Source organism: Oryctolagus cuniculus, chromosome 16, assembly GCF_964237555.1.
Source record: "Oryctolagus cuniculus chromosome 16, mOryCun1.1, whole genome shotgun sequence".
Taxonomy (NCBI): Eukaryota; Metazoa; Chordata; class Mammalia; order Lagomorpha; family Leporidae; genus Oryctolagus; species Oryctolagus cuniculus.
In genome coordinates this window covers 43,693,886-43,706,600 of record NC_091447.1, presented here as the reverse complement: position 1 = coordinate 43,706,600, position 12,715 = coordinate 43,693,886, and the positions used below count along the sequence as shown (strand labels likewise).

The following is a 12,715-nucleotide window of genomic DNA, read 5'->3' as shown; positions in this document are numbered from 1 at the left end:
TCGAGGTCTCCTGTGCCTCCATATGAATTTCATATCATTTTTTCCAGATCTGAGAAGAAGGTCTTCGGTACCTTGATTGGTATTGCATTGAATCTATAAATTGCTTTTGGGAGAATGGACATTTTGATGATATTGATTCTTCCAATCCATGAGCATGGAAGATTTTTCCATTGTTTGGTATCCTCTTCTATTTCTTTCTTTAAGGTTTTGTAATTTTCATCATTGCAAAACCTTAAAGAAAGAAATAGAAGTCCTTGGTTAAGTTTATTCCAAGGTATTTGATTGTTTTTGTGGCTATTGTGAATGGTATTGATCTCAGAAGTTCTTCCTCAGCCATGGCATTGCCTGTGTATACAAAGGCTGTTGATTTTTGTGCATTGATTTTATATCCTGCTACTTTGCCAAACTCCTGTATGAGTTCCAATAGTCTCTTAGTAGAGTTCTTTGGATCCCCTGAAAAAAGAATCATATCATTTGCAAAGAGGGATAGTTTGAGTTCTTCCTTCCCAATTTGTATCCCTTTAATTTCTTTTTCTTGCCTAATAGCTCTGGCTAGAACTTCCAGAACTATATTGAATAGCAGTGGTGAGAGTGGGCATCCCTGTCTGGTACCAGATCTCAGTGGAAATGCTTCCAACTTTTCCCCATTCAATAGGACGTTGCCGTGGGTTTTTCATAGATTGCTTTGATTGTATTGAGGAATGTTCCTTCCATACCCAGTTTGCTTAGAGTTTTCATCATGAAAGGGTGTTGTATTTTATCAAATGCTTTCTCGGTGTCTATTGAGATAATCATATGGTTTTCCTTCTGCAGTCTGTTAATGTGGTGTATCACATTGATTGATTTGCGCACATTGAACCATCCCTGCATACCAGAGATTTCATGTCTTTCTATACATAGAGAAAAGGTTTAGACCTGATTATTTCTTTTCCAGATAGAACTGGTATATGGAGGATGTTTGCTTACTAGAGCTTCCTGTACCATTTTGACTGTTTTTACATTTAGGAAATTGGTATTTAATGATCTCTGGAGACATAAATCAAATTTTAATTTCTTTAAAAAACTCACTTCTGTTGTTAATGTTAACAGACTTTATGCAGTGTCCTTGGTGAATATTATACTCCTACTTTAAAATGTGAAATAAATTTAGAAGAAAGAGAGAATTCTACTGTTTTCACTTCTGAAAATCAAGAATCAGAATTACAAGATTACAGATATAAAGTTCAAGGTAATAAAAGCTTTCCACATTGTTAAACTGTGTTAAATTTCTTAAAACAGGAAATGGGATTCTTTTACCTTAAATACTGATTTGATCATTTGAGGCCAAGTTGAATTTATTATCTGAATATTTTGTCTTTTCAGATTTATGAAGTCTTACATTTAATATATATGTCATGCTTATTATGAAGCTAATTGAAACTGTCCACAAATTTTCTTTTCATCTTCTCTTCCTCTCCTTTCATATTTTTCCTCATTTTTATATCTTAGATCCAAATCTTTGAAAGTTACTTTGACTATGTGAATACCATTGGTTATCATTTTTAAAATGAATAAGAAAACTGAGAAATAAAGAATGTGTTAAGAAATATATGCCTTAGTTTAAGTCTAGCATTGGTTTAACAAATTTCACCCTCAGTTAATTTTTTAGTACTCCTTACAGGCTATTTCCTAGCCCTATCCGTTTGTATGTATAATAAGCAAAATTAATGATTTGTGTGCAAATTGATTCCCAAAAGAAGTTAACATACTTTAATACAAAATTTCAAGTTATCTTTTTTTTTTAACTTTTATTTAATGAATATAAATTTCCAAAGTACAGCTTATGGATTACAATGGCTTCCCCCCCATAACTTCCCTCCCACCTGCAACCCTCCCCTTTCCCACTCCCTCTCCCCTTCCATTCACATCAAGATTCATTTTCAATTCTCTTTATATACAGAAGATCAGTTTAGCATACATTAAGTAAAGATTTCAACAGTTTGCTCCCACACAGAAACACAAAGTGAAAAATACTGTTTGAGTACTAGTTATAGCATTAAATCTCAGTGTACAGCACACTAAGGACAAAGATCCTACATGAGGAGTAAGTGTACAGTGACTCCTGTTGTTGACTTAACAAATTGACACTCTTGTTTATCAAGTTATCTTTGTAGCAAGTGCTTCCCATTAATGAGATTTTAATCTTGGTTACTAAGTACATGAGGTTTATTTCAAGTGGGAATTTTGTAAAGGTGAATAACATTTATTAAAATATGTAGACTTTTACTATGGAGTGAAATGATATAATTATTTGTTTACCATCTAGACTTTCAGGAAAACATGCAAACTCTTCTCAACAAAATAACAGAAGAATACAACAAACTCTTACTACTTCAGACACGAATAAGCAAGGTTTGTAAAATGGGAAATATAGTGTTTGTATTTATTGTATTACCTGCCTTTTGTAAGCTGCTTTATCAGCCAAGTATTTCCTTTTTTAAATTGTATATGTTTATTTTTAAATTTTATTTAAGTTACATAAGTTTCATGTATTTCATATATACAGATTTAGGAACGTTGTAACACTTGCCCCCCCACCTCCCGCCCACGTTCCAACCCTTCTTCCTCCTTCCTCTCACATTCCCACTCTTAATTTTTTTTTTAAAGATTTCTTTATTTATTTGAAAGGCCAAGTTACAGAGAGCCAGAGGTGGAGGCAGAGGTAGAAAGAGAGGTCTTCCCTCCGCTGGTTCACTCCCCAAATGGCTGCAATGGCTGGGCCAGGCTGAAGCCAGGAACCTGGAACTCCATGTGGCTCTCCCACATGGGTGGCATGTTCCCAAGCCCTTGGGCCAACTTCCTCTGCTTTCCCTAGAGGCATTAGCTAGCAACAAGTTGGATTGGAAGCGGAGCAACCAGGACTTGAACTGGTGACTACATGGATGGGAGCATTGCAAGGTGGCAGTTTAACGCATTGTGCCACAACACCGCTCCATGAAGTTCACATTTTAGCATAGCAGCTTCACTACTGTTCGCAAAAGCATGCAGGGTTCTGCTATGAAGGAGATCGGTTATCACAGTGTATCATTGCCTTAACTTTTTTGTTGGACTTTTGTTTGTTTGTTTACTTATTTGAAAGGTGGAACATTAGAGAAAGAAGAGATTTTCCATCTCCTGGTTTACTCCCCCCAATGCCCACATTGGCCAGGACTGGGCCAGGCCCAAACTAGGAGCCAGGAACTCCATCTGGGTCTCCCACATGAGTGGCAAGGGCCCAAGCTTGGGCCATCTTCTGCTGTCTCCCAGGATGCACATTAGCAGGAAGCCGGGACTCAAATCAGGCATTAAATCTCAGTGTACAGCACTTCCTGACCTCAGCCTTACTGTAGTATTTGCAGTTTTCCAAACGCACCCTGACCTTTCACACCTCTGAGTGTTTTCCATGGTGTCCTCCGCCTAGTACTGCTCATCTCCCTCCCGTTTGCTTGGTTTGTTCCTTCTTGTTGTTCCAGTTGCCTAGTACTGCTCATCTCCCTCCCGTTTGCTTGGTTTGTTCCTTCTTGTTGTTCCAGTTGGTTACATGCCACTTCCTTCGTGTCGTCTTTGTTGCCTGCCTCAGACATTTCTTTCTCTGTTCCCTTAACACCTGTACAGATCTGTGCTTGTAACACTTAACTTTTTTGGTTATTTTAAATTCTTGATTATCCTTCTTTCTTCATGTTTCCACAGCTATTTTTTTTTAAGATTTATTTTATCTATTTGACAGATGGAGTTACAGAGAGGGGTAGACACGCAGAGAGTCTTCCATCCGCTGGTTCACTCCCCAAATGGCCACAACAGCCGGAGCTGAGCCAATCCGAAGTCAGGAGCCAGGAGCTTCTTCTAGGTCTCCCACATGGGTGCAGGGGCCCAACAACCTGGGTCATCTTCCACTGCTTTCCCAGGTGCATTCGCAGGGAGCTGGATCAGAAGTGGAGCAGCCAGGACTCGAACTGGCACCCACATGGGATGCCAGCACTGCAGGCCTGCGTTTCAACCCACTGGGCTACAGTGCCGGCCCCACCCACAGCTATTTCTAAAAATTTACATTTGGATCACATTACTTTTCATGTTGTTACAATTATTTGTTTTCTTCTTCTTCGACCAGATCCTAAACTATTTAGCATCAGTGAATCTTTTGCTTATTTTTATTTCCTCTTTTAGCCCAGTGCTTGTTTAGCATATAGCAAAGATTTGCTGAATGGTTTAGGTAAAGATACAGAAGGGTTGGTCAGGAAACCTAAGGACTTATCTATGGTCTTTATTTTGTCTGGGAAGTGGGAGGCAAGATCCTCTAGAAATAGGCAAGTGCTCAAGAAGTAGGAGTGGGCTAAAGGACTTGATGAGAAGAGGGACCAGCTAAAACAGCCTTCAGTGGAAATCATTTTTATTCTGTTAATTACCTGCTCTGAGAGTCTCTTGTGCTCATGTAATGTGGCAAGTCCAAACTCTTCCTCTTTGCTTGAATTCATCTAGCTTTAGTTAAAACTCAGTATCTAGATTAAACCGTCTTAACAAGGTCAGTGTCTTCACTACTTGGGGCCCCATTTATTCTTTCACAAATGCTCTTTCTCTACTATCTAACTTTTCAAAATAATTGCCAAAAACAATTGAGGTCCAAATTTGACTTCTCCATAATTACTCAAGTCCACATCAGTCTTTCTTCTGTCTCAGCATCACTTTAGTCAGATTTCATAGTTCAGCACTTCTTGGTTGTTAAATATATTTCCCCAACTAATTGATAAATTCTGTGAGGACAGGTCTACCCACCTACACACACACACACACACATGCACACACAAAAGTATTTTACTGATTTTATATTCTTACTCTCCCTTTCTCTTGTGTCATAATGTTAGTGTTAAATATTTCATGAATGAGTAAATTAATACACACGCATCTGACATATTGCTGCCTGGTTTTAACAGTTAAGAAAATAAGATTCTGTTTTAATTATTTTTCTTCTCTGTTTACTGCAGAGAGCAGCATTCCGTTTGTTACTTATTTGTACATAGTATGGAAGGGCTTCAAAAAGTTCATGGAAAATATGCATTATCTTTTAATTTTATTTTTCCATGTAATTTAGAAACCCCTTGTATATATCTGGCAATAAATAACATCTTATTATGTACTTTAAATAAAAACTTTACTGTGTATAGTTGAAGTTTCAAAGATCAACTTGTAAATATTATGAGCTTCCCACCAAAATTCTGTGAAGCACCTGCTTTGTAAAAATGAACTTTCTTCTGAATATTAAAGACCATTACTAATACAATTTCACTGCTATGAAGGGGATAGGTTATTAATCACTATCAGAAGAGAAAATGGGACAACTTAGAAGGAAAAATGATTATGGCAGAGTGTCACAATCTTGTAAAAGCATCTTAAATACAAAATTGCGTTAATATGGATTTCAGAGTACTGCATCATGTAATTATGTCACTGCTATTCTCTTGTTTTCATTCAGGGACAGCCAGTAGATGGCATGAAACTTGAATTTGCAGAAGAAAGCCTATCAAAAGAGGAGACAAAGTTATTGTCAGTTCACTCTCAGAGGCCCAATTTGCATGACATTGGTAAATTTTGATTATGTGCCACAATATGATTTTATTAACACCAAATGTTCAGTACTTTTTTTTACTTTAAAATTAAGACAACTTAGAGACTTGGGCATTTCACTGTAACCTTTCAGTTTTCTCAGTGTTAAAATGAAAAGGAATTCTTTCATTCATTACAGTGAAGGGAAGGCCCTTCCCAATTTTTACATTCTATGATTTTAATTTGTTTTACATTTAAAGACATAAAATTGTTGTATTTAGGAGTACTGTAGCTGTGAGGAAAGAAAAAATACTCTTGAGTTGTACTGTTCTCCTATTTTCATTGAGTTCATATTTAAACTTGAGTTATTACCACTAAAAAAGCTTTTTTTAAAACAAGGATGAATATTTTCTGTATATACAAATAAGTGCTTGTGGTATTTCACTAAGAAATTTGTATTTAAATGAATGTTTTCTTCTATTTGTATAATGTAGATATCAATCATAAAAGCAAGTTACCTTCTCGGGAAGATACTGAAAAGATGAAACAACTTGAAGAACAAGTTAAAGAATTAGAACACCTGGTATCCTCTTTGCAGCAACAGTTGAAAGAAACTGCTGGAAGCTCTGGGACAGAAGTCCCCTGTTTGCAAGAGAGGCTTCACCCTGTTCATGAAAGCCCACTTCAGACAAGGTAGTCATCTCCTTTCGGCTCCATTCAGCAGTATTTGTAGCTTGTAACAAAGTGTGAACCAGAATGGTTCTTGAAGAAAAAATTGTTAACTTCAGCAGAGATAGGTGTGTAGCATTTGCAAGAAATAAGAGCAGGGGTATTTCTCTGAAATGTGGGAAATAGATGCTGTTATAAACCAAACACATTTTACTAGGAGAATTTTACTCACTTTTATTTTATGACGATGCTAGATTAAATCAGCCCTTGTCTGCTAGGTTTTGCCATTGATGTGGTGAGTACTCAAGGAACATAAGATAGGGTTATTCACATCCTTGCTGGATTTTTTCTGTTTTTTTTTTCCTGCTGTAACTCACCACATCCAAAGTAGAGGTTTGGATCGTCTCAAAGTTTGCTCCTTCTGCAACTATCTCATCTGTCACAACTCCTCTTTCCTACCTCTTCAGTCACAAATCCTGTCTTTTCTGCCTACAAAGTACGTAAGACCTGTATCACTCCTTGCCACCCTCACCCCCACCCTGGTCCCTGCCACCGCCCTATCTCACCATCCTGTCTCACCCTAACTACTCCCTCAAGTCTGTTTTCAACAAAGTCAGCACAGGTGCCAGAACTCGCTTTAAAATTTAGGACAGATAATGTTACTCTCCCACTGTTCTTTCCTTTTGGTGCCTTACGGGGTCCTACATGATGCATTTCTTTGCCTCTCTGACTTCTGTCTCCTGAATTGCCTGTCATTTAAGTATTCTCAAACCATACACTCTCTTTGGGGGATCTCAAGAGAACATATTGGTGTACTTCTGCTTTAGGTACTTCTCATTGGCTGTTTGTTCCACCTAGAATGATCTTGCTTGATATTTGCATGTGAAACCCCCTCATCTCCTGTGTGTCTCTTCTCAAGCACTGTGTTCTCATGAGGCCTTTCTTGATTACCCTACAGAAGTTAAAATAGTCTCCAAAACTCTGTATCCTAGTTTCCTACTTCATTTTTCATACAATGGCATAATGGCGATCTGTTAAAATATTCAGTTGTGTTACTTTTGTTTGGAAAAACAAGTTGAAAATGACTTAAGTTATAATATCTATAAACTGTTGATCTATGATTTTCTTGTTTCTTTACCCAAGTATACACTTTATGCATGGTGTAAATTCTGGACAAACAGCGAAACACACAGCAGTAATGCTTTCACCTTTTTAAATTTATATTTAGTTTCTCCATTGATTCGATGGTAATTACGGAGTCTGATGTACAGAGAACAGTATACCCTGGAAGTTGTCATGAAGACAATATTGATGGTGCAATAGAGGTATTTTTATTCTTTAAACTAGTATGTACACTGACTTTGTTTTTGTTTGTGTGATTCAGTAATTAGTAAACAGTTACTGAGAAGTAAGCATAATAAGTATTAGGTTATCTTACATAAAAGACCTAGAATGTGTAGGTAGACAGTATGTTTTCATCGAGTAAGAAAAACACAAAGAAAGTTAGAGAACCCCCCTCCCCCAGCATATGGCATAATTTGAAATGTCTTGTGTGCAAAATTATGGACTGTTTTTCCTGTTGGTTTCAGTGTTCTGTCCTGTACAGTTCTTCTTCCCACTGTGAGAAGTAGGACCATGTCTTCTCTAGAATAGTGTTTAGGAAACTCCAAAATTCAAGATGCCAAGGCTGGGATAGCAGATGAGGCCTCCTGCAGCACAGACCACATCATATAGAAAAGTTGCTCATCTTTTTACAGTGCTTGTCAATCCACCTAAGTCTCCTCTGCCTCTCCTTAGCTTTGTGTTATTATCAGTCCCTCAAGTGTAGAGCCCTGGTCTTCACTCAGTGGATTTTAAATTCCTGATTCCTAGGGGAAAACAGAAATTTGGTTTTTTTGCTGAGACTATATAGATTTGCAAGAAATAGTGATATTTTGGAAATATTCGGAGAGTAGAAGTTTAAAAATAACTGCTCTATAGTTAGTGTAAATAAGCATGTCATTTTTCTTTTTAATTTAGTTTTCTGGTGAATCTGGAGTGAAAACAGAAACAAATATGGTTAAGATGCTGGAAAAACAGTACCAAGAACGATTAGAAGAAGAAGTTGCTAAGGTAAATTTATAGTTCATCTGGAAGACATTGTTGGTATATATTTCTTTTTATCTTTTAAAAAAATAGGTTTTATTATGGAATCACTTTATTTTTAACTGAGTTTCATACACCTCTCATCTTTATGTTTTCAGATAATGGTGTCAACTACAGTTGCCTTTAGGTGAAATGTTCTGTGGATTTTTCCTTGAGAAGAGCATGATTCTCTTGAGGTAGAACAGTAATTAGAAACTTTTTAGAGTGCCAAAACAAATCTATTTATTTGTCATCTTGTGAGTAGATACTTTGTAAAGGAATTTGGCTTTCCTCAGAAGTAGAGGAGAAGGTAGGAAAAGGAGGAGAGGATGTTGATCCTCTATAAATTACCTTTTGGGTAATAACTACAGATAGTAAAGCTAGATTACCATGAAACAGTAGCTCTTGGCTAAATGCAGGAGCTTATCAGTGTAAGTTTTACTTAGGCTCTGTATCCCTAGCTGCAGCTAAGCCCAGAGTTATTCCTTTGAACTCTTGAATATCAACCATATAACCTGCTCTGTCACTTGGTTCCATTACTTTTGTGTTTGTATTCGCTTTCCAAAAGCATATATCTGATTGGTTTTAATGTTAGACTGTTGAATTACAATTTTGTCTGCTTTTTATTTTTTATAATAAACCAGCTGTTCTAATATAAAATCTCAGTGGAGTGCGCATGTTTTAAAAGGGAGAGGATTAACAGAACATAAAGGAAATGCATAAAAAATTTGGGCAAATCTAAATTAAATGAGAAGATCAAGACCCAAAGAAATATCTGGGTATAAGGATTTATTTACTTATTATTTCTGAGCTGAACATATATAGCTCCTGGAAAGAAATGAAAACTGAGGCACTATCCTTACATAGTGGTTCTTAGAGGAATCAAATTGTATCTCTCACTTGGATCTTACATAAATTTCTCAAATGGCATCATAGCATAATAGTTCATCTGAGGCTTGATAGTGGATATACCATATATACCATTTTATGGCCTGCTGGATTTTTGATCTTAGGAGAGTTACTTAACTTCTGAATCTTGTTTATCAATAAGGTTAAAAGAGAAGGCTAACAGAAATAGCAGTGATTCTTACCAGGATTCAGGAAGCTACTGCATATAAAGCATCCAACAGATCAGTTGATAGTAAGTTTCATAAATAATGTCTTAAAGTAGTCTTATTGCTGTGATAATGGTGATGATATAAAGGTGTTGTGAAAAACATCACTCATCCAAACTGATAGCAACACACCCAAGTACAGGTCAGTGAGAATTATCCTAAAGCCAACAAGGTACTAGCCCCAGAGACCAGACCACACTGATGTCACAGCATGGCGCTAAAAACACGTTAGTCACCAGTACTGATTCTGCTATGCCTTATGCTACTAGGATACTGGAGAAAGATTGAGAACCATTTTTCTAAAACATGGGCTACAGAGAAGAGGCCCAGTAGGAGTTGTGATTCTCTGTATAGATGAAATAGCCATTTGTTTACACTGCACTGGGTATTCTGGGTGCTGGGATATAGCAGAGGAAGATGATGATGAAATCTTTGCTCCCATGAACCTTGCTTTCTAGTTAGTACAGACAGATAACATACAGATGTTTGTAAGTACTGTGAAGAAAAATAATAAATAACCAGGGGATCAGACAGGAAATCCAGGAGGGGGGAGTTATTTGATGCAGGGTATCACAAAGGGCCTCTCTGCTGAAGTGGCCTTCGGGAGAAATCTGAAGGAAATACGGAATGACTCATGAAGAGACCAGGTTGGGGACTTTTGATGTAAGTGGAAAAGAGAAAACCAAGAAAAAGAAAAGTTAAGAATTACTCTAAGGGTGGGCATTTGGCCTGGCAGGTTAAGAAGCCAGTTGGGATATCCACAGCCCATATCAAAGTGCCTGGGTTTAAGTCCTAGTTCCACTTCTAATCCCAGCTCCCTCCTAAAGCACATAACTTGCTGGGAGGTAGCAAGTTATGGCTGTGGTACTTGGATCCCTACCACCATGTGAAACACCTGGATTGAGTTTCTAGCTCCCGGCTTGAGCTGGCCCAGGCCCAGACATTACAGACACAGGGGAGTGAACCAGCAGATGGGAGCTGTTTCAGTCTGTATGTCTCTCTCATGTGTATGTATGTCTGCCTTCAACATAAATTAACTTTTTAATTAAAAGAAAAAATTACTGTAACAGCTGTCCTCAGGAGTGGCAGACAGGCTGGGCTGCAGTCTGAGAAGACTGTTTGCCTAGTGACTAACTCTGTGGAGTTGGAGGATAGTTTTACTCAGTCCTGCAGCCCCCATCCTCATGGAATTCACTTGTAAAATACTGTGAAATCTTGGCACAGATTTCTCTCTGTGGCAGAAGTAACTGGATAAAGGATACAGGGAAAGGGGCAAGAGCTCACCTTTCAAGAGTGAAATATTACTGTAGATTGTTTGACCTGAGCAACTGGAAAAATTGAGTTGCTTTTTACTGAGGATTCTTTAGTAGGATGGAAAAGATTACAAAGCAGTAGTGTTTGGAGAGGAAAGGGAGACTTAAAAATTCAGCTTTTGAATCATTAAATGCAATTTCTCTCTCTCTCTATCTCTCTCTCTGTCTTTAGGACTCAAGTAAATGAACAAAAACTTTTTTAAAGAAAAAAACATTTATTTTGGTCCCAGAAGCTCTTTAAAATTCATGTATAGTTTGTTCATAATACATATTTCCCATGAACTTTTTAAAATTTTTATGTATTTATTTGAAAGAGAGAAAGATCTCCTATCCACTGGTTCCCTCTCCAAATGTCCGCAGTAGCCAGGACAAAGCCACAGGCTGGAAACTCACTCTGGGCTCCCATGTTAGGGAGCAGGGACTTCAATACTTGAGCCATGACCTGCTCAGTCACCTCTCAGGATTCACATTAGCAGGAAGCTGGAATACAGAGCTGGACTGGGATGCAGGCATCCCAGGCAGCATCTCAACACCTGCACCAAATGCCCAGCCCTACGTTTGAGTTGGATTTTGCGTGTTTTGAATGCTAGCTTGTTATAATCCTCTGGAGAATTAAAACTTTTCATTAACAGGCAGTCAGCTCCAGTTGAAAGTACAGCCTCCCCCATACAGATCAGTTTTCTCAGTTTTGACTCCTCTCTGCGGTCGGCTTGCCTCTGCTGGCATTTCAGAGTTCTCAGTAGTTGCTGTACGTTTTGCTAAGAGTTTTTAATTGTAATTATTTGGAGAGAGAGGCCATAGTGTGCTTGTTACTTCATGCTGCCTGGAATCACAAGTCTGGTGCCTTGTGTTTTCTTATTTCACAATTTAAATTCAGATATTGCTTAATACTGTTAGTATTTAGATTTACCCACATATTCATAAAACAATGTTTTAATGACCTTATTCTTTTTGCATCTTAGGCTTGCTTTCCTTTTAGGATTTTTTCTTTTTCTCTCTCTTGCTACCCACCTGTTGGGGAGTAAGCTCTGTTTTTGTTTGTTTTTATTTGCTTTGTCATGAAGGACAGTGTGTCGACCATTTGCATCAGCTGTGGTCACACCAGGACTTGGAAGATAATCTTCCATTGTGTTCTTCTATTGTGCTCCACCTCCTTCTGCTGAGAAGGTCCTTGTCAGATCATAGGTGATACATGTTTCTTCTTTGGAAACATTTAAAATCTTTTTGATTTTTGCTATTCTATTGTCCTCCTTATAATTCATTTATATTCTTGAATCTTAGATGTGGAGTCTTCTATAAATATTTTCAGCCTTTATTTCATGAAGTAATTACTTTCTGTTTTTCTATTATATCATCCTAGAGCTTTGGTTAGATATTGGTGGACCAGTCTCAGTCTGTTCTAAATATCTCTTCACTTTTTTTTTTTTTTAAGATTTATTTTATTTATTTGAAAGAACGAAACAGAGAGAGCTAGCAAGCGAGAGCAGTAGAGCGAGAGACAGATCTTCCATCTGCTGGTTTACTCCCCAGATGACCACAATAGCCAGAGCTGAGCCGATCCGAAGCCAGGAACCAGGAGCTTCTTCCAGGTCTCCCACATGGGTCCAAGAACCCAAGGACTTGGGCCATCTTCCACTGCTTTCCCAGGCCATAGCAGAGAGCTGGATCAGAAGTGGAGCAGCCAGGACTTGAACTGGCATCCATAAGGGATGCTGGAACTGCAGGCTGGGGCTTTAACCTGATGCGCAATAGTGACGGCCCCAAGTTTCAGTTTTTTTTAAATACTTATTTGAAAGTCAAAGCACCCAAGGGGGTTCGGAAGATGAATCTTGTATCTACTAATTCACTTCTCAACTAGCCACAACAGCCAAGGCTAGACCAGGCCAGAGCCAGGAGCTAAGAACTGCATCCTGGTCTCCTACGTGGGTGGCATGGACC

The 12,715-nt window shown here is 38.0% G+C and overlaps 1 protein-coding gene across 9 annotated transcripts in view; it reads left to right on the top strand.

Moving 5' to 3' along the window:
• Positions 1-12,715, top strand: part of AKAP9 (A-kinase anchoring protein 9) — a 166,566-nt gene that overhangs the window by 71,903 nt on the left and 81,948 nt on the right. For all 9 annotated transcript variants that reach the window (NM_001375381.1, NM_001082351.2, XM_051852748.2 and 6 more), the window contains 6 exon segments: positions 1,090-1,228; positions 2,306-2,391; positions 5,486-5,594; positions 6,051-6,249; positions 7,454-7,550; positions 8,245-8,337. In NM_001375381.1, the coding sequence (NP_001362310.1) occupies positions 1,090-1,228; positions 2,306-2,391; positions 5,486-5,594; positions 6,051-6,249; positions 7,454-7,550; positions 8,245-8,337 (723 nt within the window).